The 25,021-nt window shown below is 34.7% G+C and overlaps 2 protein-coding genes across 2 annotated transcripts in view; one reads left to right on the forward strand and one right to left on the reverse strand.

The window, feature by feature from the left end:
• The window catches only part of Rg (rugose), a 255,743-nt gene that overhangs the window by 221,392 nt on the left and 9,330 nt on the right, over nucleotides 1–25,021 (forward strand). Inside the window, exon 31 of the mRNA XM_064051786.1 lies at nucleotides 21,651–21,768. Coding sequence (XP_063907856.1) covers nucleotides 21,651–21,768 — 118 coding nt within the window. The remainder of the gene's footprint in view (nucleotides 1–21,650; nucleotides 21,769–25,021) is intronic.
• Nucleotides 2,314–3,665, reverse strand: LOC135140187 (protein mab-21-like). The gene has a single exon (XM_064070655.1). It carries the CDS (start codon nucleotides 3,626–3,628, stop codon nucleotides 2,531–2,533), a length of 1,098 nt encoding a protein of 365 aa, XP_063926725.1. The 5' UTR covers nucleotides 3,629–3,665; the 3' UTR covers nucleotides 2,314–2,530.

Genomic DNA, 25,021 nt, shown 5'->3' on the forward strand with positions numbered 1-25,021 from the left:
ATTTTCCAATTACCACAAGTACCTACTTACATTACAGACCTTGATAAGTACACGTTTTTATAAATTCTGATGTGCATTATTTCCACCTGCTCGAACATAAAAGCCCATTATAATATACCGACTCGATGATACCCATTATTGTCATTAATGAAGAAATATGCCTCGCGTACCTCCCTCCCATCGTAATGTAAATATAGCAGCCATATATCATCCTAATTTATTTCAAAGTTTATATAATACATTCTTGATACGCGTCGATTAATGTTCATATACCTCTAAGGTCGTCGAAAGGAGGGGCCCCATGTTTTATTAATTTATTTCTGTATGTTTCTAATTAATCCTTTTCATGCGTTCTAACAATAATTCACGTCACCTCTAATTTATTCTTTTCTTTCTCTTGAAATTTATATTTTTTACCGAGAGCGTCATTGTTTGAATCGATTAAAGCAAGGTGTTCAAACGTTTGTACGACTAGTTGGCATGCCAGCGTCGTCGAGGTATAAATTAAAAGGAGGAAATTGGCAACAACACATACAATTTGATGCAGGAGGTTTCCAATTTCGACGCGATTGTGCTGCGACGGTGCGAATAGCACGTGACAAAAACGAATTTTTGGTCGATAACTGGTTTTTGCCGCGGCAGAACCGAATTGCGATAACCGGTTTTATGATAACTCGCTTATGATTAGAGATACCGGGTTCTAGTGTTGACAAAGTTAAATAGTTTGTTTTCAGATATACAATGTTTCCTTCGTATTTAAATACAGTGCAAATAAGCAACAAATTTGCGAGGAAAAATTGATAACTGATAAAGTATATGTCTAACAAGGTAATAATAATAAATAAAGAATAATGTAGGACATTAACATAGACAAAATCGCCAGACAATTATTTGTTTAACACGCCGCCATTCCTGTGGTTCTTATAAAATTGTCAAGAAATGTGTGTTCCGTGTAAATGAATGATATATAACAACATTATAGAATAATATATTAGAAAAGCGAATTTATCAGATGCTTAAAAATTGCTAACCTCTCTGAAAAAATTGTTTCAACAACTATCGCATTTTTTGACGTCAAAAATATAACCAGTAAGCGTAAACATTTAAATTTTTCTATAGAAATTTGCACCTGCCTCATATTTTACATTTTTTAAAACAACAAATTTCAAGTTTGATTTTTTCTTTCATTCTTTAAAATTTGTGACCGTTTATTTTGTTATACGAACGATTTTTTATGTACATTTTGAAATAAGGATGTGTCTGTTAATGCTGTTTTTTTTTTTAAAACGAGATTAAAAGCGCAATCTGATGCCAGATAAATGGGACTTTCCGGCAACTTTAAATAATAATTTTCAGCTTCATTGTGAAGGTATAGTTTTGAATTATAATCAACAAAAATAGCTGTTTGAAAAACTGATTTATTTGTATTTTATATTTATTTCAAACGTCAAATTGATGTATTCCCCCGTATCATATTTCTCAAATCTATGCGAAGTTCAAAAAATTTTTAAAAATTAGATTCATTTATTTTTATTAAAATTTCCACATTAAAAAATTAATCCTGACACTGCCATCAAATATAAAGATGAATTGTTTATAAAGTTATTTGAATTTGAACTTAAATAATCTACAGGTGCAGCAAATTCTACGATATTAAAAATATATAATTTGATATTTCTTTTTAGTCGTTTTTGGTTTTGAAAAATACTTCGAACGCTTTTTTTTGTTGTTTAATTTGGCAAAAAATGTGGATAAGTAACTAAATAAAGTGCACGCCTCTCAAAATAACAAAATTCTATACCTACTAAATAAAATCTAGTTACTTTTGTTGTACGATGCAGCCGTAAGTTATAGGAAGAGAAATTTTATTGTTGGCACACACATTTTCTCGTATTTATGTTACTTGGTGCTCATGTTTATTATAATCTTTTTTATTTCCCAGATATCTTGGTTTTTTGACTTTTAAAAATATAGTCGGGCTATTAAAATGCGGCAGAAATTACAAATTGCAGCCAATGTGTGTTTCTGGCATGTACAGTTTAGAAAAGACGTAAATTCGAAAATTAAAATATCTTTCAAATTTATTTCTTTTCGTATAATTTATTTAACTCTGTGTATTGTTCATGTGGTGTGCGAGCAATGCAGCCGTCATTTTTTTCAATCAAATAAGATATATTTTTGTGGTTTCAACTTTTAACTGTTGGAATGTATTCACAATATTTATAGTACAATGTGGCTATAAAAGTTCCCTGAACCTGCCAATAATAGTCGAAAATGAATTCAAATTCTTTAATAAATAATTTTCTCAATATAATACAAAACAGATAAAAATTTCACATGCAACAAATCAACAGTCTTCTTGTTTACAAAAAATATGTACATCAACTAAGGTACAAAATTTTACAAAAAGTAAAATACCTAATTAAAGCGTTTACCAAATCAGACGAGAAAATATACAAGTATGGCACGACTGGTCTTCACGAATCTGGCCTATACTTGCCCCAGTACGTATACAGAGTAATCAAGGAACTTATAACTTCTCCAAACACCTAGTATTAGTCAACATCTCCCTCGTCAACCTCCAGACTTGTTTCGCCGCATTTTCCAGCGCACTCGGCGACTTTCCTTTAAAAAGATCCAAATTCGGCAGGAAATAGTGTGGACACCTCCTGCACTGCAAGCAGGAAATCAGTTGCAGGAAAATCCCGTTGATCCTGTCTCCAATACAAGCCTCGTCCCACTCACTCTCCCGCGGGTGTTTCTCACATTCGTACAACAAAAGCGTCTTCAAATGGTAGCTAGTCACCGGATTACCCGGAAGATCTAAGTGTCTATCCCGCAAAGTTTTCAAAATACTCAGACACCGCCTCCTGCAGCCCCCTTGCAGGAGCCGGTTTTCGGCTTCTAAGAACGATAGAACCCAAGCGTCGCCTTCCATCGCCGACTGCTTCCCCTGTATCGCGACGCTCTCTTTGGAGAGGAGGTCGAAGCCTTCGGTCTTCACCTCGGCCACTAGGTTGGGGTGGGGCCAGGGAATGTGCGGGATCGGCCAGTGTGCCGCCGATCGCGGCCAAACCCCAGAACACTTGAACGCCGGGGTGATTTGAACGATGAATCTCTCCCTGATCCTGAGTTTAACCTCCGTGGTGTCCGCAATCATCTTAACCGAGTCTCTATACGAACACTTATCACAAGCTTGAGCTACCAAAGTCTGGAACCTGGAGCGGATTTTCCTCGCACTCAGATACCCAGAAGCCGTTATAAACTCCACCCAAAGACTCATCGAGCGCTTCCTGCCGTCGCTCAGTTTCAAGACGGCGCACCCGGGCAGAGTACCGTCATCCACGAAATTGAACACACCCATCTGATTCAGATAGAGAACCACCTCGAACTCGTTGGGGGAGATCACCTCCAGCCCTTCGTACCGGCCGTTGCACTCGGTTAAAGACGAAATGAAGCGCGGTTCTTGGACTTCCACTTCTTTCAGCACGTCTTGAACCACTTTGCACACTTCGCGGATGGTCTTAGCGATGGTGGCCATCCGTGTTTGCACCCTTTCTCCGTAGTATTTGTTTATTTGGTAGAGCATTTTGGATTGGGCTGCTAACATGTCCGGCGGCACCAACATGGTGCTGTACGTGCCGTCGGCCGTGGACTGAAGGGAATGCAGGTAGGATATACGGGGAGGTGGATAAAGGAAGGGGCGGAGCTTGGGAGACCGCCCACGGGTGCGTCGGATGCCAATGATGTAGTGCGCGTGTCGGAGAAATGGTATCGAGATGGTATCGACCGGACGGCACGCCCACGGGGAAGCCACGCCCTCGGCAATCTGATAAATAGGTGTGCGGAGATAGGGATTTTTACGTTGGGGGTGGATGGGCGATTTATGGGGGTATTAGCATGATTTATGTGGGGTGGGTTGCTTAATTTGATTGTGAATGGGAGTTTTAAATACGATTTTCGAAATTAAGTTTGTTGTTGTTTAATTTGCCGGATGGAGAGTTTGACACTTCCGGTTCATTTTCATACAGTGTACCAATATACGTGTAGTGTATAAAAATAATAGTAAAATATCGTGTTTTAGCGTAGGCTGAGGGAAGTGTTGTAACGGAGTCCTATTTCAAGTTGTCTCGGCGTTCACAGATCGTAGAATACGAAAATGTACATCTGTGGTTTATCCATTTATTGACCATCTACTATATATATAATATCCGGGATTTCAAATCTGATTACCTGTGAAATTTTAGAAGTACTTAAAAAATTTCATCTAGAAGGTAAAACGGTAGGAAAATGTGCCTACATTTCTTTTTTTTTTGTATTGTTTTTAATTTTTGATAGATGGGTTGTCGAAAAAAAAATTAAATCTGTATACATTCTTAAAACTTCTTTTAAAAAGTGTCTATTCTATAGGTAACATTTACAGAATATCAGTCAAGATCTGTTTGTTCGTCTCTTCCAAAAAAGTTAGTGATGAGTGTGACGGACCAAATTTAATATGGATTTGCGATATCGTAAATCCCCGTTGGTATGGAAAATGAGATGACAGTAGTCACAATCCCGAATCGCAACTGTCATCGCATCTTCCATAGCAACGGGACTTGCAATATCGCAAATCCAACTTGACTTTGACTCCTTTAACGGGCCAATTTCAAGTTAAATTTGCGATACCGTGAGTCCCCGTTCTCATGGAAAATGCAACAGGGGCAGTGATAACGAATTTGCAATATCGAATTTGCGATATCGCAAATCCAACTTGAAATTGATCTGTAAGTAAGTAAATCCAACACAACATACCTAAAGGTCCTGAAATGGTGGCAACGCAGTAACGTTATGATTTACATTGTACATATAAAAATTAATATACTTGTTGGTATTGATTGTACTTGAGAAGTGAGACAAACAATACGTAAATAACTTATCTAAGTATAAAAATTACTACAGGAGTTACGGAAAAATATAGTATACCATGTGTTTCTTTTATTTGATACAACCCCCGAATTTTTTGTATTTTTAAAGAAACATAGATTGAAGTAAATTTGTATCACTTGTGTGAATAAATGACATGAGTGTCAATTTCTCAAGCTATACCTACCTACTAGATTGTCATCAATAAATATGAATTTTTCGTCTAATAATTGAATAACTTTTTAAGTATTGATTTTAGAATAATGGTTGCTTGTGATTTTTAGAAAAAATCAGTCTTTCCATTTATGAAAAAATATACCTAGTGTTCCTTAAAAAAAATAAAGTTGACATAATTTCCGATCCTCATAGATCTTTTAAAATGATACAAATTTGCTCAAAAAAAAGGTTTATCTTTAAGAATAAAAAAGTTACAGGGATTTTATCAAATAAAAGAAAATCCTGTATATATGCAATAATTGATAATAAGTCTATAAATTCGAAAAAAAAATCATTAAAAAATTTATTACGTCAATTGCAACGTTCACTTTCAAGAATAAAATACCGATTTAGATAGTTAGGTACCTAGATAAAAAATGTCAAAAATTAGCCATTGTTGTCAGATTCATTTTGAACAATTTTTAATTTTTTTATAAAATCAAGTATAAATTAAGAAAGCTTAGATCCAGACATAATCCTTCTAAAATTATTTTGAACAATGAAAATTCAATTTCATGTAACCCAAAATATGGTCGGATGGTCGAAAAGAAAATTTAAACTTTGTAGACATATGATCGATTTTTCTCAATTTTTATAAGCTTCCGGTAATACATTAAATTAAAAATAAATGACAATATGAACACAAAAGCAAGACAATCTGATCATTGTGATTTCGGCCTTACTGTAGTAACAAATTAAACTATAGTTTTGGAAATTTCATTCTACCCTATAAAATTTTATCGACAACAGTAGTAAGGGAAATAGGGGCTTGTTGTAACAGGGGTAAGTTGTAACACTTAATTTTTACCCGGAATTTAAACTCTTTAACCTCAGGTTTTTCACTAAATTTAATTCTTGCACCATAAGACATCATGTCATCACAACCACTGTTCCTCCAGCCAGCGCAGTGAGTGGATGTGTGCACGTGTTTCGTTTTGCCCAACTAATGTAAAATATTGCTTTAGTAAAATTTGGTTTTTCGTATCTGTTATTAACTAATTTTAAACTTTTAATTTTGCATGTAGTTCAAAAATTACTCAGCTTTGATATTCCTTACACATTTTGACGCTAAGCGACATAATTTTGTCGAAATGTAATTAAATGTAGAAAAATGTGCTACGGGGCATGTTGTAACAATATCTCGGGGGCAAGTTGTCACATGTTACAACTTATCCCAAATTCACTTCTACAAATTTGGTACCTAGCATACGAAAAGCGAGCGAAAATTTGTACCTATGCCATATATTGCTTTCCAGATATATTAAGAAAAAGGAAAACAAAACTCAAATCTTTAATGTTGACTCCGTTTCTAAAAGTTTATTTCAGTTTTACTGATAAACATTATATATAATGAAGTTTTGTGTCGATTTTTGAAAAATAAAGTCTAAATATGTATCAACATTAGCTTTACTTTTACTGTTACTACTTGCCTGATGGATGTTACAACTAGCCCCAAACACGGGGCAAGTTGTAACACTGCACTTTTTTTAAGAAAATGCCTGGTATGAAGTGAATATGAACAATTTTGACATTTTGCCTGTTCAGTCCAGTAGGGGAATAGTTAGACTACCGACAGATACTTTTATAATGGTCAAACAGCTAATAGATACCAAATTATATTTGTTTTCCTAAAAACTGTTACAAAAAACCCCTCGTTCCCCTACTTACACTGATAAGAAATATTTATTGCTCACACCAGTTCATCCGAATTTATCGGAAAACATTTAGCAGGTAGTTGTTCACATAATATAATGCTCATTTTCGTTCGTGAATAACGAGGGTCCCTGTTCGGACCTGGATTAGTCTGCTTTCTAACATTTGGGTATTACCGGCACGCGGCAACTTTAAGTTGTAAATATCTCTTGCTATTGTATTAGGTACTGTCCGTCTCGTTATTGCCAATAAAATTTTATAGGGTAGAATGAAATTTCCAAAACTATAAGTAAATTAACTTATTTCGGAATTCGTCAAAGTCGGATGTTACCATTAGTTATTTATTAAAACTAAATTTAAATTTAACCAACTGAGTAGTTAGAAATGAATGTGCATTTTTATTCCGCACCCAACCGAAAGTAATAAAATATGCAAGGTGTTTCATGTAGAAAAAAAATTGCAAACGTCATCATCAGTAAATTCATTCATTCTGACCATATGTCTATGAAAAATTCCAACAAAAAAAAAACAAAAATAAATGGCATTCCGGGATTTTTTATCTACCCAGTATATAAAACATTTGGGATGGTAGGTGATTCGTATGAATTTACTAAAAAAGAACTAGATTTTCAGATAAAACGTTTATTCTTATTTCTTATAGAAAAAAAATTATTTCTTTCAGAAGAAATCAAATATTTCAATAAACACATGATGAAAATTTTACGTCTAAATTATTCATTGACAGGTAGGTAAGTTAGTGCTGCAGAGTTGATCATTTGTTGCCATACAGTTACAATCGTTATAAAATTTATTCCCACAAAAACTTCGGGTTTTTTTGTAATTAACGTTTTAAATATATTTATGGTAAAGTATAAAGCAGAAGATTATCAGTTGTTTTACAAATCCACGTCCACTCTAATTAAAAGAATTGAATTTTGTCTCGAATGCTTCAGACACTTTATGTAAAATTCTAAGAAATCACAAAGAACTGTTTTAAAACATTTTCAATTTCAGCCTGTATAAATCAGGTTATATCATCAATCGTGAAAAAAACACGTCCAGCCAGTTCAGGCAGTAGTGGAAAAAACCTCTAGATATCATTGTTTTTTATTTCGTTACGAATGTCTATTTTTATTCTTACCATTCGCAGACAGATTTTTAATTAATTAAATCCGGCTGAAACAAAAAAGAACAATCCATCCCATACAAATTTTTATTGACACTTTCGAAGCATTTTGACTTCATCAAAACCCATAAACTCGAGTATTTCACTTCAAATCTCTTCCTGTACTCTCATCGCCCCAAACGGAAACTCCCATTAAACCCCGACAACATCCAGACCACTTGTGACACTTCGACACCGTTTTCGACTTAACGCCGTTTTTACGTTGAGACACGGCGCCATCCTCCAACTCCACGACTTAATTTGTGCGTACGAATAACTTATCGACTGGATAACTTCCTTATTCCTACTATTAGTGCAGATTTATGGGTTCCGTGTGTGTGTTCTTCCATCCCATCTGTCGTTGATGATGTTGTCCGAAAGAAAAATTACAAAAACCCAACATAATTGTTGTAACCGAATCGTTTGAGGGTTTTTTCTAGTCTATCGAGTGAGTGTGAACACGCCTTTTAATTTATGGAACACTTTTAGACTGCGAGCTGGAACACTTGTCGGCCAACATGTGAAAGAGCCGATTTTCTTAATGAATTATTCTAATATTAGATAAAGAGCCGCTCCATTAACACTTCTGGGACGTAATTAGTCGCGCAAAAACGCGTACACAGAGAAAAATTGCCTTTGTAAAAACCTCCTCCAATAACACCGAGCTAAAAGTGGTGACTTGCGGTACGCTTTTTTTGTGTTTCACATGCACGTGAATTTTATCTTGCGTGGAGGATGGTATTAGTAAAAATGGTTACGGTCGCTAATGGACCACTCTTCTCCGTGTATAATTTTCTCCGTGTCTTCATTATGATATGTACCACTTACTCCGCAGCCCATAAACCGCTGCGATGAAGACATCACGAAAGAGACGAATGGTGCCAATACAGTCAACGAACAACGTATGGGTCGATGATGGCGACAAAGAGGAACGTTAGTAATCCTGCCTCTTTTGCTCGTGTGCCGCATGTACTCGATACCCCCCTGCTGGGCATCTCTTTGTTTCCTTTTCAGCCGATACAAAAATGTTTGCGTCTATTGTGTGCCCATTGTTCGGGTACTTGAGTATATCATGTTGTCGGTATTGTTGCTCTTTTCTCTATTTTTCTAGAGCATACCGTCATGATCACCGGATTAAGAAGATCCATTGACATTTTTTTCGGGGCTATTTATAAAGCACTGTGCTTAAAATAGAATTTGTGTTTTGTCAAGGGTCGGCGCTCTTTATGTAGAGAGTAGTGGATTTCTATATAACCCGGCATACGTGTGATAAATATACAGGGTGAAAAAAATATTGCTGTTTATAAACTTGTTTTTTTCGCTACTGTTGAACTTATTGAAATGCAGTCATCTTTTGTGGTAACAATGGACGATTTGTTGATAGTCACAGTCATGGTCTTGACTTTTCACGTTTGACAAAATCTCTAGATATTAGAAAGTTGAAACAATGCAATCCCACGAGAACCATTATGCCCAAAATTAAATCCAGCCGAGACTTACAAAGGACTCGAAAAATCCTGCTCCAATTAGCAGCCCACGTTTCGCCAATTAATCAACCCACCTTCAGGCGCCGCATGTGTGGCCGCCACCACCACGAAGTTATGCAACGAAAGCGCGATCTTTGAATTCCGTGCACATTTACCTTTGCGAAAATTTTTCGACGTCTAGACCTCCCCCACGTCGACCATACGTCAATCAAATGAAATACTACACCCGACGAGCTAAGATAGCAACAGGAAGCGCCTCTGCTAATTTGAAACACCGATGGGCTCATTTTCACGGGTTTATATTTATGTGTCGAAAGACAAATAAAGGATTTTGATAGTGCAGTTGATGGTTTTAACGCCGTCCCGTGATGGTTTTTTAATGTAATAATCGTCTGATAATCCGCTGGGTTTCGGTGGGAGCGTCTGGCGCCAGGTCCATGATGGAACACGACAAGGGTCACCCATGTCACGATTTATTTCCCTCTCTTTCGCTTATAACAGCAATAAAACGGTGTGTTAACTAAAATGATGCTTATCGCGAGCTGCAGGAGTCCATTAGAAAAATATTGATAAAGGTACGGTTTCCCACACCAAGAGAAGGTAGTCTAGGTGCTTAAACGTATATAAAGTTTTTTTTCGTTGAGCGTAGTTGAAGTTCCATGTTGTTTCACGCTTGCTTGGCATCAGATAAAGAGAAAAAGAATGATTTTTTAACCTAAACGAGTCGGTAACTAATTAGCACCTGACGTGAACCCCGTTTGGGTGGAGCTTTCGATTAATGTATTCACCTGTGATTGGATGAAAAAATTTGATAATTATCTAATAGTGCTGTTGGCCATGTTGGGGCACGCGGATTTTGCTAAGCTGTCAATTTATAATTATTTATTTCGTTTTATAGATTTGCCCTGTCAAAAACTTTCGCATAAAGTATAATGATCAAACATAATCTGATAGTTTTATGTAACTGGACACTGACAGTTACTGCAAGTCCGATCAAATGAAATTTAATACGAGATGTTGTCCCTTGTTATTAGACATGTTTTGTACGAGTATTGGAAAGAGAAATTTGATCTTGTTTGTGATAGAGATTATGATGGCAATAATCTGGGGAAACAAGCGTAACATAAAAGGAACAAAATCGATGGAGTAGAACACGAAACGTGTTTTGAAGTTTTCAGCAGGTGAAATATTGCGATATTTTTAGGGAAAAAGATGTTCCTCAGCAATTTTAAACAAGATTTTGGAGTGACGTCATCGAGTTTTTAGAGCAAACAAATAAATTTTAACGTAGATAAACTTGAAATTGTTAAAAAATTTAAATCCGGATGTTTTTAGAAGACCTACTTTTTCATAGTCTAGCAGTCACGAAACATCGTAAGCTCTGAAAGTAAAAATGTAATTTTTTTTCGGTTGGATTTTAAAAAACTTCGTCTCACGAACTATGCATTATTATAATTCGCAATTCAATTTCGCTACACAACACTGAATTTTACAACTTAATCTTCACGCAAACCCCCCTCGAGTACGCTTTTGAAATGCATCGAAATTCTCCACTCCGCTGCCCATCACCAGCACTCTGTATCTAATCAATTCGACTAATGCACCCTTCCGAACACCCTCGCAGCATCCCCCGAAACAAATTACGTCAAATCTAATAGATAAATGAGTAGATAACCAACACACTCACACATGATGGAACGGGTGGCGCGCATTAGTCGAGATTTTACAATAATCTCTCCCTCGCCTGCGGGAAAACTACCACGTGGTACATTAATCCCTTCAGGTGCGTCCAGGTGGCGGTTTTACACGATAATTCAAAACCCCGCGTGACTCGAAGCCGTAATTTCTCGTCATATGCTGGATGTTGTTCGATTTGAGCGAAATGCTTGTTTCGGGGATGCTCTCTGCGCAATTTTCCCCATACAAGAGTGGTGATTACGAGGATTTGTTTGGGGAGTCATCGAAGCGGTTTGCTATTGTGTGTAGCGGGTGTGGACAGATAAACAATACGGGGTTCCTTTATGTTACGTGACACCTTCATTTGTCAGATTGGAGAGGTGCTTAAGGGCATTTTGACGTTGAGCTGTTTTAGGGGTGTGACGGATGTGTTGAGGTTTTTAATCGAACGAAAAGTGCAGACCGACCGGTTTCGGTTTGGTTTGTTTACACTTTGGTCTGATCAAGACACCCTATTTCCGTGCCGTATCACATTCGGCGCGAACACTCGAAAATGCTCACCCCTAAATCATCCCTTAATCGCCTCCGCACGGGACTGCTAATCTTCCCAAATAATTCATGCCGCACCGTGCGACTTATTTCAAATTTTACGTCCAAAGTGCACGCATCAAGCGCAGGCACCAGGGGTGTATTGACGTTTTTTCGGGAAAGGTAGGGGAGGGAGGACGCGTGTAAACAACGTTCATATTTAGGTTTTCGACTTGGTTTATTTGGTTATTATTTTAAACTTAAATATGCACGAAAACAAAATACTTAGTTATATTATATATTTTCCGATTGATCAGATTTTTTCTTTCCGCTGTTATGGACAATGCAAGACTCTATGGAAGCAATAAAAACTAGCAAAATAATTTGAACTGAGGAAAGATAGTTTTTAGATATTTAATTCTTCAGTAACTTTCATTCTACAGTATCTGAACAAACACTTTTCGCGCTCTAAATTTCCTCAATTTTCAATTCTTTTTACTTCTGGAGTATGAGCTAGAAAAGTATTGTAGTAATCAGGCAAGCTAATTTCACGTTTTCGCGACGTTTGAAAACTCCTGGAGTACGAAAAAATAGTTTCCCCTGCCTATTCTGTCCTCCGAAACTACCAGACTGAGTGTTGTAAAATTTTATATGTACATATACACATTTTAAGAATATCATGTAGATGGTAAAATGCTGACCACAATTTCATCCCTACCAACAATTTAATGACATCATCTCAAAATTTTGCATAATAAATGCTATTTAAATTTTATAAAATATCACACGTACACACCTGCGATTTATGAATCCGCCTTGACTTTTTATCTCCGACTTCCAGATTTCTGGGAAAAATCAACACATTACAGTTTAGCTTGTTACTTAGTGTTATCACAAATGACGTTTTTTGGGAAAACGGAGGGGAGGGAGGACGCGTGTAAACAACGTTTATATTTAGGTTTTCTTTTGTTATTTTTTTAAACTTAAATAGGCACTAAAACGAAATATAGTGAACCAAGAGCTATAAGGTTATATGGCCATCATAAAATCATCCCATTGTGTCGAAGTTAAGTTGTTTACAATAGAAAAGGTTTTAGGGTCGTAAATAACGAGTCCACTACAGCTCGACCGGCTCTTGCGGTTTCGTTCAGGGGCGGCTTTCACTAAATATGAAAATCCACCACTCCACTATTTCTTTGCTACCTGCAGCCGCTGAGGGTTCCGAAATAACCACTCGCTTTGAAAGCCGACCCTGTTAAATATGAGCAAGAAATGTTTAGAAGATGATTTATTGCCAACCGGTAAGCTTAGTGCGAACCACACAAAGGGAGTATTTATTTGCGGTCAACTAATTTTATGATGGCCATATAACCTTATACCTCTTGGTTCACTATACTTAATTATATCTTTTCCGATTTGATTTTTTCGTTCAGATGTTATGGACAATGCAAGACTCTATAGGGAAGCAATAAAGACTAGCAAAATAATTTGAACTGAGGAAAGATGGCTTTTAGATATTTAATTGTTCAGTAACTTTCACTTCTACAGTATCTCAGCAAACATTTTTCGCGCTCTAAATGTTCTCAATTTTCAGTTCTTTTTACTTCCGGAGTGTGAGCAAAGTACTGCAATAATCCAGCAAACATCTAATTTCATGTTTTCTCGACGTTTCATGACTCCTGATGTACAAAAAAATAGGTTCCCGTTTCCGTCTGCCTCTTCTGTCCTCCGAAACTACCAGCTGGGTGTTCTAAAATTTTGTATGAGTATACATTTTAGGAATATCATGTAGACGGTAAAACGCTGACCACAATTTCATCCCTACCAACAATTTAATGACATCTCAAAATTTTGATAGTAAAGGCTGTTTAAATTTGATAAAATATCACACGTACACACCTGCGATTTATGAATCCGCCTTGACTTTTTACCTTCGACTTCCAGATTTCTGGAAAAAATCAGCACATTACAATTTAGCTTGTTACTTCGTGTTATCACAACAAAAAAATAAAATTAGGAAGTACGGAGTCCATTTGGTAAACGTTAACGAATCCGACCCTGCCAGTGACTCACGCCGAAGAGGCCAAACGTAAAAATTCTCCACACATCCATGCCGAACGACGATAAAATAAACGTCAACGTGTTTCTTATTTGCACGGTAGGCAAAACGGCACAATTTGAATAATTTATGTATCTTAAGCGACTGACTATAACGCAAATCGTATCGTGCCGAGAAGATATCCCGCGTAAAAAAAAGTGGTACGACTGTGGCAATTTGCTCGTTAAAAAACTAACGAGAAAAAATAACGATTCCATCAGTGATATGAAACGAGTCTGGTAATATAATGAAATTAAATTTAATTGGTCGGGATGTTTATGTGTAGAGGGATCTGGGACGAAACGTTTTTATCTTTCGACCAGTTAAATGCTAATTGACGGTTAAAATGGATGGGACGTAAAAATTTCGAATTCCTACCAAGCTGCTGGATCCAGGGTGTCCAATAAAATTTTATGCAAAACGGTGGGAATTGGGCTCGAAAAAACCAGTTTCGCGGTTTTGCTACCATCGCAGAAATAATAAAATAATTAATACTGAATGGAGGCTCGGTTTATGGAGGTATTAAAATTTTATGGGGAAGAATTCGAAGTACTCGAAGTGCACATGGTGCGTACATCGCAACTAAAACAATAAATAACTAGAAGAAGACTTTTAATGTTAACGGTAATAGAAACGACCAGTCACATTGCATTATAGCGCGGATTTCTTAGTTTTATTGGCTTTTTACTTTCCGAGCTGAAGCGACAGGAAGTGCTGTAATAGGTACTGTAGTATGACAAGTTTTACATTTTCTTGACGTTTCGCAGGTGATAGAATATGAAAATGCGGGTTTTCCATTTCCTGTTGCCTATATCTGTCCATTAGCGATTTATTAAATGCTTGATTTACTTCACTTCACTTTTTTTTCTGGTCTTCTTTTCAATAACCCTGAAGTTTTTCTGTCGCCAATCGATGCTTATCCAATTAAGCCGTAATGAATCAGCAGCATCAGACTCAAAACTACAATTGAGCGCAGTCATTCCAGCGTGAACATCCACTAACAAGGTTAGAGAACGCCTAATGTCGCTCTACGTGACAGTAATTTTGTTTATCGTCCATACTCCCTCTTTTAATCCAATCTATTTGGTCCTAATGCAGTTTGCAGACATTACCAGTTGCACTTTGCTGCGACCCTTGGGTCATTTCATTACAAAAAAATAAATAAATATTGTTGGTTTTTGAAGCCGACGATGCTATTGAAAATGTAGGAGAAGGTGTCTTCGATTCCAGGTAATGGTAGATATTGATGGGAAGGCAAACCGCATGTTGTACCCTGATATACGATATCCCTTACCTATCTCCTCATCTGGGTAACGTAATTAAAACGGACAGACAACCACAGTCCGGTTATTTATTATACCTGTCTGTCGTCCCTGCTTAACCATTATATGCATTCCGTATAAATGCATAAACAAACAAGAATTTTTTCGTAAGCTGGAGACGGGCAGTAATTGAAAGATTTTTTTTTTTGAAACGTTCGCGACACTAAAATTGAGTGGACAAAAAAAGTTATAACATGGAAATTCTTTCACCTCTGAGTGTCACGAATTTCCTCTTCCCTGTTTATTTCACAGAACTAATGATCTTTAAAACGTTGGAAAACCGCAAAATGTAACTAACATAACACATTTAAATATATTTTTTTTTTTTTGTTTTCACTGAAATATGAAAAAATAAAATCTACAGTCGGTTGTGTATATTCATAGTGTCAGTCAAAGTCGGCTAAAAATATACAATGTATTTTTGTAACAACGATGTTGTTTATGTTTTTTGATGAAGTGACAACCGCCGCATTTGAATCTAAAAGTCATTTGTCTCTATCGCGTCAGAATGTCTCGCAAGTCTTCGATTAAAGTTGTGAATTTCATTTTCGACTGGTCATAAAAATGCTAGACCCTATTTTTTATGCAGTAAAAGTGTTTGTTTACGTTTTAAAATAGCTTCATTTAGAATATTGTCGTTTGATAGGTGTCTATAAGAAAGACTGTAAAATTAAAAAAAAAAAACTAATTTGAAAAGTGAAGAAAAATGTCTGTATCTATGCTTCTCTATTGAGAAAAAAACGGCAAACTTTGTTTTACTGACGTTTGTGAAAGTGTTTATACGAGTATCTTAACCACGTTTTAAAAATTCTAATTTTCTCATTTAAAAATAAAGTGTTCTATTTTATTATACTTTCCGATCGCTTTATTTTTAACATTTTACTTTATTAATAACATTAACTTTCAATTAAGATTGACATATAAATATGATTAATAGTTAAGACTACACTTTCTTATAGTAGATTTAAATAATGTCGTTTAATCAATTCGGAATAAAACAAATCGTGACTTTATTTTCTTTTTATTTCAATATTTATTAATTCAACTTTTCGAATTGTTGCTAAACCTAATGATTTTTTTTCCTAATAAATATGTAGCAAATAACATACCTATTGGAAAAAATTATGAGTATGTATTAGTAAAACAAGAGCTGAAACATTACTTTGATAAAATATTAGAACACTTTTGTGACTTAACAAAAAATCGAAAAATACAAAAACGGAGGAAAGATTTTTGTAACAATATAAGTTAACAATAAGAAAAAGTTTTCCGAGCGATATTAAATCATACCTATAGTTTGTGAAATTATCGTAAAGCAGAAATATCTATTGACTTTCCACTATGAAAATTACACAATCACTTACTGTTTTTCATAAAATACAAGTGAATGGAATTAATTTGAAAATGTCGATTCCTTGAAGCAGTGAATGGAATTCGATTGTCACTTCCACGTAATTTATGTATTAAGACACGGATTTAATAGTTGTTAAAATTTAGGATCATTTTCATGTTTTGCAGGTGTACGAAACAGTTAAATCAAGAAACAGCAAAAGGTACTTACTTTCACATATGCAAGTAATAAACACTTGAAACACAAAATAGTAAAAAAATGAATCTTTTTAAAAATACTACAATTGATTAACTAATCTTATACTGAGGTTAAAAATCCTTGAAGATTATTGTGATATATTGCTTATTGTCTGCAATAGTAGCAATACCAATGGTGAATTATTGTAAAAGATTGCGCTATAAAGGTCTCTTCTGTACAGGAGCATTGTGTCGGTTGAGTTAATGCAGTAATAAACTGGCATGTTACATTCACTATAGAACTAAGGTTGAACAATCAAATTTATGATTGATACAAACAATAATAGTGTTGTGGTAGTACGGCTGATTCTATTTGATTTGTAAGCAGGGTTGTCCGATTTAAATTATTCTTTTTTTTTTTCAAATTACGAAAATATAATGCATCTAAACTAACAAAATAAAACGTGAATTTTCTTTTGATTTGTTTACTCCCCCACCGCAAACTTTTAATTTTTTTTGTTTTGTTTCCGTCTGTCCATCGTCTGTAGTCTGTCGATCAACGATAACCAACAATTTGATGACCTCACCTAAAAATTTTGCTTAATAAATGCTATTTTACTATTTAAATTTGATGACAACATAATCCTATACTTGTAGTTTAGGAATACGCCTCGATTTATTTAACTTACAGGAGGAGTTATCACGAAAAAAAATTAAATACTCAAAATGAAATTGTATTTTGATGGAGCGTACTTCAGGGGCGAGGAAAATTGTGTCCACTACTTTAGACTAATTTTTATTTTAAGAACAGATACCTATAACAAAACATTAATTAAGAATATTCGAGTAAACTTTGTAAAAATAAATAACACTGTTACTATTAACAACGTAAATGAAGATAAATTCTCTTTATTATCCAAAACTCGCAGAAATTCGATGCAAACATGACACGGAGTTACATACTGGTGGACGTGTCTTAAAATATATATATGGAAAATAAAAGGTAAAACAACTCAATAAAATGTGAATCACTGTTAAAAGCCGAATAAACGTAACTAAAGCTCCTAATTTTTGGTTTGTGTTAATTTTTGATTCCAAATAATTGAAAAATTATATTTATATCCGATTTTTTTCAACTCTACTTGCAAGTTATATTTACGTCAATAATGTCACATTGTGTTTGTATCGTTATTGCTTAGCATCAAAAGCTGGATACTATTTGTTAGTACATAGATTTCATAATGTCTTGCTTATTTTTCACCTTTGGGACATCGATCGACACGGTAAAAAAAACACTAATTGACTGATTTTTTTCAAATTACGATAATATGCAAATTACAGTCTTTTTAATGCAGATACATCAAAATAAATTGAACATACATTGATTAGAATAAAACATTTCCAATGAAATAAAACGATAATTTTCTTCTGATTTTTTACTTCTCGGGCGTAAGTTATCTATCGTGGAGTATGAAAAAAAAATAGGTCTCCCGTTTCCGTCTGTCTATCTGTCGTCTCTTGTCTGTGTCGATTTTATTAGACAAATAACTCCCGAAACTATTGGACTGGTTCTTCTCTTGTGTTTGTATTTAAGAGTTTTAGTACTGAATTTTTTTTTTTTTTTTTTTTTTAATCCGTTTCTTCCAACCTTAGTTTATAGTAATATATTTAGACATATTAATAATTTAGTTAATATGTATAAAAACAGGTTCAGCGGATTTGCTTATATAAAAAGTGTTTCATATGGATATTTAAAAGATACGTTATTTTTCAAGATTTTTTATTTTATACAAGATGAATGTATTGGTAAAAAATGGAAGAACAAAAAATACTGCTCTATATACATATCTAATAATTAATAAATGCGTGTAGAATTGTGTCTCTGAAACTAGTATGTGTGAGTATTTATTTATTTTTAAGTGGCCAACATTATAGTAAAATTATATGTAAATCTTTCTGACCGCAGCGCGCAACTGACCCATGCCCCTCATAAAATTAAGTATGTTTTTATTTCCCTTAGCATAAGCTAAGGAAGTACTTATAGGAATCGAGTCCATCGGGCGAATTGCCACTTTCATATTTTCTCGAGTGTCACGACCTCTCGAGTACGAAAAAAGTGGTCTCCAGTTACCGTTTGTCTGTCTGTCTGTTTGGTGTCTGTATCCGTTTATGTTAAATACGTACTCTCCGAAATTACCAGACCGATTGTTTTCAAATTTTGTATGTAGGTATATTAAGAATATCATGTAGATGGTTAAATGCTAACTAAAATTTGTCTAATTATCCCCACGACCAATGGGATTACGTTTTTTTTTAATTTTATAAAATAAGATGCTCCTGCACTTGTTGTGTGTGAATCCGTGTTGAGTTTTCACCCTACGCAGATGTTTGGAAAAAAAAAACAAAATTATCTAACAATATGTTGCAATTTCATTTGGAATCTGTAAAACCGAATGTTTTGAAATCTTCCAGGCGTTTTAAAGTTATCGTAAGCATGGCAAATTTAAAATCAAAATATATTTGTTTATCCCCCCCCAAAAATTGATAAGGTCATCTCAAAATTTTGCCGAATAAATTCTGTTTAAATTGTCCAAAATATGATGAGTTTATACTTGTAATTTATCATGTATTCATATTTTTTAGAATTGTTTATACAGGGTGACTTAAAATAAATAACGAATAAGTCAGTTTATCTTCTTGATTAAATCAGGAACTGCCTTGAAATTTTGGAAACTTTTTAAAATTGTCGTAGGCATGGCAAATTTGTAATCAAAATATATTTGTTTATCCCCCCCCCCCCCCCCGCCAAAATTATAACGTCATCTCACTTAACTTTTGCCAAATAAATTCTATCTAAAATGTGCAAAATATAATGAATCTATAGGTACTTGTGATTTCTCATTGCGTTCATACTTTTTAGAATTGTTTATACAGGGTGACTAAAAAAAATAATGAAAGTCAGTTTATTTTATCGATTAATTAAGGACGTCATCACAAAATTTTGTAATGGAAAACTCGTTTGAAACATTGGTACGCGTAGCACACTTCTTTAAATTTCCATTAACATTACATACATGTATTTATTTTAATTTATGTTTTCTTAAAAAAAAGTAACCTACGACCAATTTTTTTATTTGTAAAACTAAGAAATTTAAGCACAGTTCAGGGGAAATCAGACAAATCTGTAAATCAAACCTTTAAAAGCCAAGTCAAAGTTTTATTCTTTTTTTGAGAATCATTTCACACAACTTATACTCTGTTGAAAAATTAATGCCAAAAGTTTAAACATTATATACCTACATATCTGCTGCACAAAACATTCGTCTAGGTATCACTAGGTCACTTTACAAAACCCAAAATTTCAGCTATATCTGCAGATCAATTATTATTTATAAAAAAAGTACAACATGCTTTTCAATGTAAGAAAAGTCAGGTTTGAAATTAAAGTTCTTACTTTGAGATGCGTATAAAAATATCGGGACGAAACCTATCAAAAAATTTAGAAAAACAGAAAAAGCATATAGAAAATTGAAGAATTATTTTGTGTAAATGTGCAGTGATATCAATTCAAAATTAGTTTAAAATATTAGTTTTTATCGTAGAACTGATATTTTTGTAGAAGTTTTTGTCTACCGAATTGACATAAATCACAAAAAGAACGTTTGCACTTTATGCATACTCGGTCGAAATGTGACCTGAGAACACAGGACCCATAAATGATCCAACATGACATTTCAATGTACAATAAATCGTATACGTATTTTTATACTCTGACGTTCTAGCATGCAACCACGTTTTTATTTTTTAACGAAAGAACAACAATAAAAACTCATACAATATTCTTATAATATACGTCTCGAAAGTTAGAAATTTCGGTCCTTCGTATCTGGTTCATTTCACTCTATTATGTTAGAAGACACTTACCGATCTTGGAGTGCATTATTTCAATACCTTTTCTGACAGATTTCAAAGTGTCTTTCTTTAAAAACATATATACACTACCCAAAACTGTTGTATTAGTTAAAAGACCACATTAAATGCCACTAAGAAGTATTTTTGTTTTTAAGTAAAGTTACTTGATTCGCTTTTATTTTGTAAAGTAAAACATAAATTTAGAAATTAAATTTGGAAAAAAAATACTAAATAAGCAAAACAGGTTTACTATGATATTTTTTTTTCGTAAATTGAAACAGCATTTAGTAAATTGGCTCTAAGTCATTAGCGTTGGAACAGATTCGTAAATTTTCAGTAGCTAATCTCTAAAATCACCACCTGGACCACTCTGAAAACGAACTTTGGAGCTTCTTTTCATGATCATCGTATAACACCATAAACAAGTACCCGGAATCCACAAACATCTCAAAACCTCAAGAAAACTCCTCCTGACACCGTGTTCGCGATAAAGCATTTAGTTCCTGCCCATCGTCCTCATGTTCCCGGCATCAACAAGCCATCACTCCAATACCATTCAATTTTCAAGACAATCAACGTTTGTAGTACATTCAAACGTACACTTCTACTTTACTCAATTCGACTCGGACCTCTTCGGCCCCTTCCACATTATTTACGACCAAGAGAAAACTGTCACCCTGACAGCAACTTTATGTGGACCTGTTCCGATAGGAATGCCAAGATAACACTTGATATTCCTCCGTCCCATTGTTTTACCTGCGTAGACAGAAGATGCGTCTTTTTTTCCCAACGAAAAAACTCCACCACAGACCCATACATCTCTGTCGACGGAAAGTTCTCGGAACCGCGCCGCGTTCAGCAGGAAAATTCCTGCGGGTCCTGCTGTTATCAGGAGTGTGAATTGCATGGCGCAGTCTCGTCTTGTGCCAATGTGGGAGCTCGGTAGCTGCCAAATCGATATTATCAACAATCATGATCAGTTTCGCGGCTCCTCCTACGGATTTAATGCTGGCGGCCATCTTGAAGCTCGTGGGAGCAGCGTTCCGGATTATTGCTAGACGTGAAGGTTTTAATTAGGAGTAATTAAATGTTAATGAGGGAGCGGGGTTTGCCTTTGATTTTGCTAATGAGACGATTGTAGATTTTTTCATTGATTTCAGGTGCTGAAATACTGCGACCATTTGCATGGGAAATGGTACTTTTCGGAAGTTAGGGCCATTTTTTCGAGGAAGTACTTGCTGCAGAATGTCGCCATCGAAATCTTCCTGGCCAGCAGAAGTGAGTTTTAAATTTTAATATAGGGGAAAGTGAGGCATTTGAGCTTTAACATAAAACAAAACATTGGTTTTCAGAGGTGTACTAAAATGATCGAGTATTGTTGCCAATTAAAATAAAGTCGAGATGAGATAAAGTCCTCTCTGAATAGTTTGAATGCGAAAAGTGTCGTCGCGTCAATTGAGTAGACTATTTTTACATACAAAATAGTTCAAGTAGCATTCGTAGCATTCGCCGACGTTGTTCTACTTTTAGTTATTCCAATAAATTTGTTGGCATTTTAATTAAAAGCAAAAGAGGCAAACTTATCTTCAAGTCAAAACATAGTGAAGTTTGCTGCATTAAAATATAGTTTAGTATAGAAAATGAAACGAAAATGCGTTTTTCCCATCATTTTATGCCCGAATTTGCAATTCAGAAGTTACATATGGCAGATGATCAATTACGAAATACTGGGTACCCTTCTTGACCCACCTTCCCCTACCAATTTGTTTTATTTTAACGACATCTTTATTCTCCTGCCAAGCCGATTTTAGATTTTAGAATTTCGTATCACACACAGGAAACAGCATCCTTGGGGAAACTTCGATCTTGAAATTATACTTCAAAATCAAATTAATTAAGATCTAAATATTCAAAGAAACCGACGATTTTTATTTTCTTGTCGAAGAAATAACTTAACTTGTTGATGGGTTCAAACATGTGTTTTTGCGTAAAAATTTACGAAAATTATTTTTATTTATTTGTTTTTCGTTTCTCGTCTGATAAATTGATGACATCAATTAAGATTTCTAAATGTCAGATGATGGCAATGATTAAGTCATCGCATTAGTTCGACATGTTTGATGTTGCCGATGAGATTTCTACCAGTGGTTGTGGAAGTAGCGCAGAATTGGTAAAAGCGCTCGTAATTTCAAGAGAAAAGAATTTATCCGGCTCAAAGGACCAAGTTTAAATTATACATGATCCTGCCTGAAATATTTATGATTTAGTTAAAATGATTTTGCATAAAGTTGACTCTTTATTCAACTTTGGAAAATGACAATATAGCTCTCCAATTTCTTAATTCTTATGTTATTGTACTGAAAAATTAAAATTTTGTATTAAAAAAACACACACTCATACACAAAATTGATGTTTATTGTCGGCTACTTTGTAATGTATAGATTTGAAGGTTGTTTTAACACAAAAGATAAAATTGTATCGAAAAGTTTCAAAAATGACAAAATTGTGAAAATTTGATTATTAAAGCCAAGCTTAACTGATGTCAAGACAGGAAAATATTAGAAGAAAAAGTAATTAAAACAGGCAGAGTTTTCGATAACGAAGGTGTAGGTCAAAGCTGCATATTAAGCCCTTGATTGTTTTTTAAGTAACGCGGTGAACTACGTAATCATAATAAACTAAATAACCATAATATTTTTTGTAAATGTACATTGGACTATTGGACTATGGACTAACATCTAATGGCTACGCTCATGTTCTGTCGACAATATACAATATAAAAAACTGGGTTTCGCATTTCTGTCCGTCTGTCGTCTGTGTTGATTTTTATTGGACAGATAATCTCCAAAACTACTGGACCGATTGTTGTCAAATTTTATGTTTATTAAGAGTATGGTGTAAATGGTAAAACGCTGACCAAAATTGTTTACTCGTCCCCACAACAATGTGATGACGTCAACTAAAATTTTGTACAATAAATTTGACTTACATTTTCTATCATAACATACTCCTGTACTTGTGGTTTATGAATCCATCTTAAAAAATATATATATATAATCATATATTACAATTTAATTTTGAAACCACAATATCGAATACTCTGAAATCGTACACAGATTTTAAGGTTATCAATATCATAAATATGGCAACTCGTTAATCAGAATTTATCCATTTATCCCCCTCTTTAAATTCATGACATCATTTCAAAATTTTGCCGAATAAATCCTACCTAAAATGTGCAAAATATAAGACTATAGTTCTGCTTTGTCAGTGAAATCATATTTTTTAGAATTGCTTACACCGGGTGTTTGGAAAATGGCGGATTAACTCTTCAGTACCTTATGTACGGGCGTCTCAAAAAAATAATAAAAAAATTCTTTATCATGTAGATTACGAAAAAACGTGATTTTATAAAAGTAAAATTGGCAACACTGCGTGAATACCTCCAGCTTACTTTTTGATTTCTTAGTAACGATGGTGAATGAAATCCACCTTTTATTTTTTTAGGGCAATAACCACAACAACCAGTAGTCATTAATCGTTGTGCATTATTATTAATAAAACAATCTGTTATTTTTCATTAAAAATAAACCAAAAAAAAGACGTTTAATAAGACATTTATAAATTATAAACAAAAACAAAACCAACAAAAGAAAAATCCATTAATGCATAATCAACTAAACACTAGAAAAGATGTTCAAAATTCCGGCTTTTTTTGGTAAAAGTTAATCTTCAGTGGTTGGTAAGATGAAACTGATTTTGGGCCATGGCATACCCTACAAGAAAATAGAGAGGGCGGGGCTAGTAGCTGCTAAAATAAGATCGAATTTGGCAAATGATATGCCCTCTAAGAAAAGAGAGGGTGGGTGGGCGGGGCTAGTACCTGCTAAGATAAGAGTGATTTTAGCAAATGACATAGAGATGGATCATTTTAAGTTCAACATGATGAGTCATCAGAATGGACAACGAACTCTCAGTCAGTAGCGTAACATGCACACTTCAGAAGGGGGTGGTTTTTTAAATTTGTTTTTTTTTTAAATCGCAAACAATAACAGGGAAATATAAGCTTAAGTGAACTGGTCAACGCGCCAGCACGAATGCGAATGAATCTATTAGGCACTAATCTAAACAGGTACCCTTACGCTAGAAAAGTTCAATATGACAGAAAAACCATGACGGACGCCTCTGAAGGTGTATCCACCCCTTAAATTTGAAAGTGGACTTGGCCCGACCGATTTTGTGCTTCTACGCAGTTTTACAGCTGTGTCGGTCTTAGAGTGCACGATATCTAGACCCTCTAAGACAGTGGTTCGCAAACTGGGTGCCGCGGCACACTGGGGTGCCGCGGAACCCCCAAGAGGGTGCCGTGAAAATTTTATAATGATTTTAATAAATATAAGCACAAAACCAACTTTAAAAAATAATAATTGATGATCTGAGTTTATTAATATGATACAACTGTTCAGTAATGGAAAATGTGTTCTGAACATGTTAATTTTCTTCATAGTGAAGTAAGATGGCTATGTAAAGG

This window comes from Zophobas morio, unplaced genomic scaffold, assembly GCF_036711695.1.
Source record: "Zophobas morio isolate AGI-343-1 ecotype UQ-CSIRO unplaced genomic scaffold, CSIRO_AGI_Zmor_V1 ptg000002l, whole genome shotgun sequence".
NCBI classification, from domain to species: Eukaryota; Metazoa; Arthropoda; class Insecta; order Coleoptera; family Tenebrionidae; genus Zophobas; species Zophobas morio.

Excerpts from the sequence above, each read along its gene's own strand:
- LOC135140187 (XM_064070655.1), bottom strand. The coding sequence starts at position 3,628 with ATGTTGGTGCCGCCGGACATGTTAGCAGCCCAATCCAAAATGCTCTAC.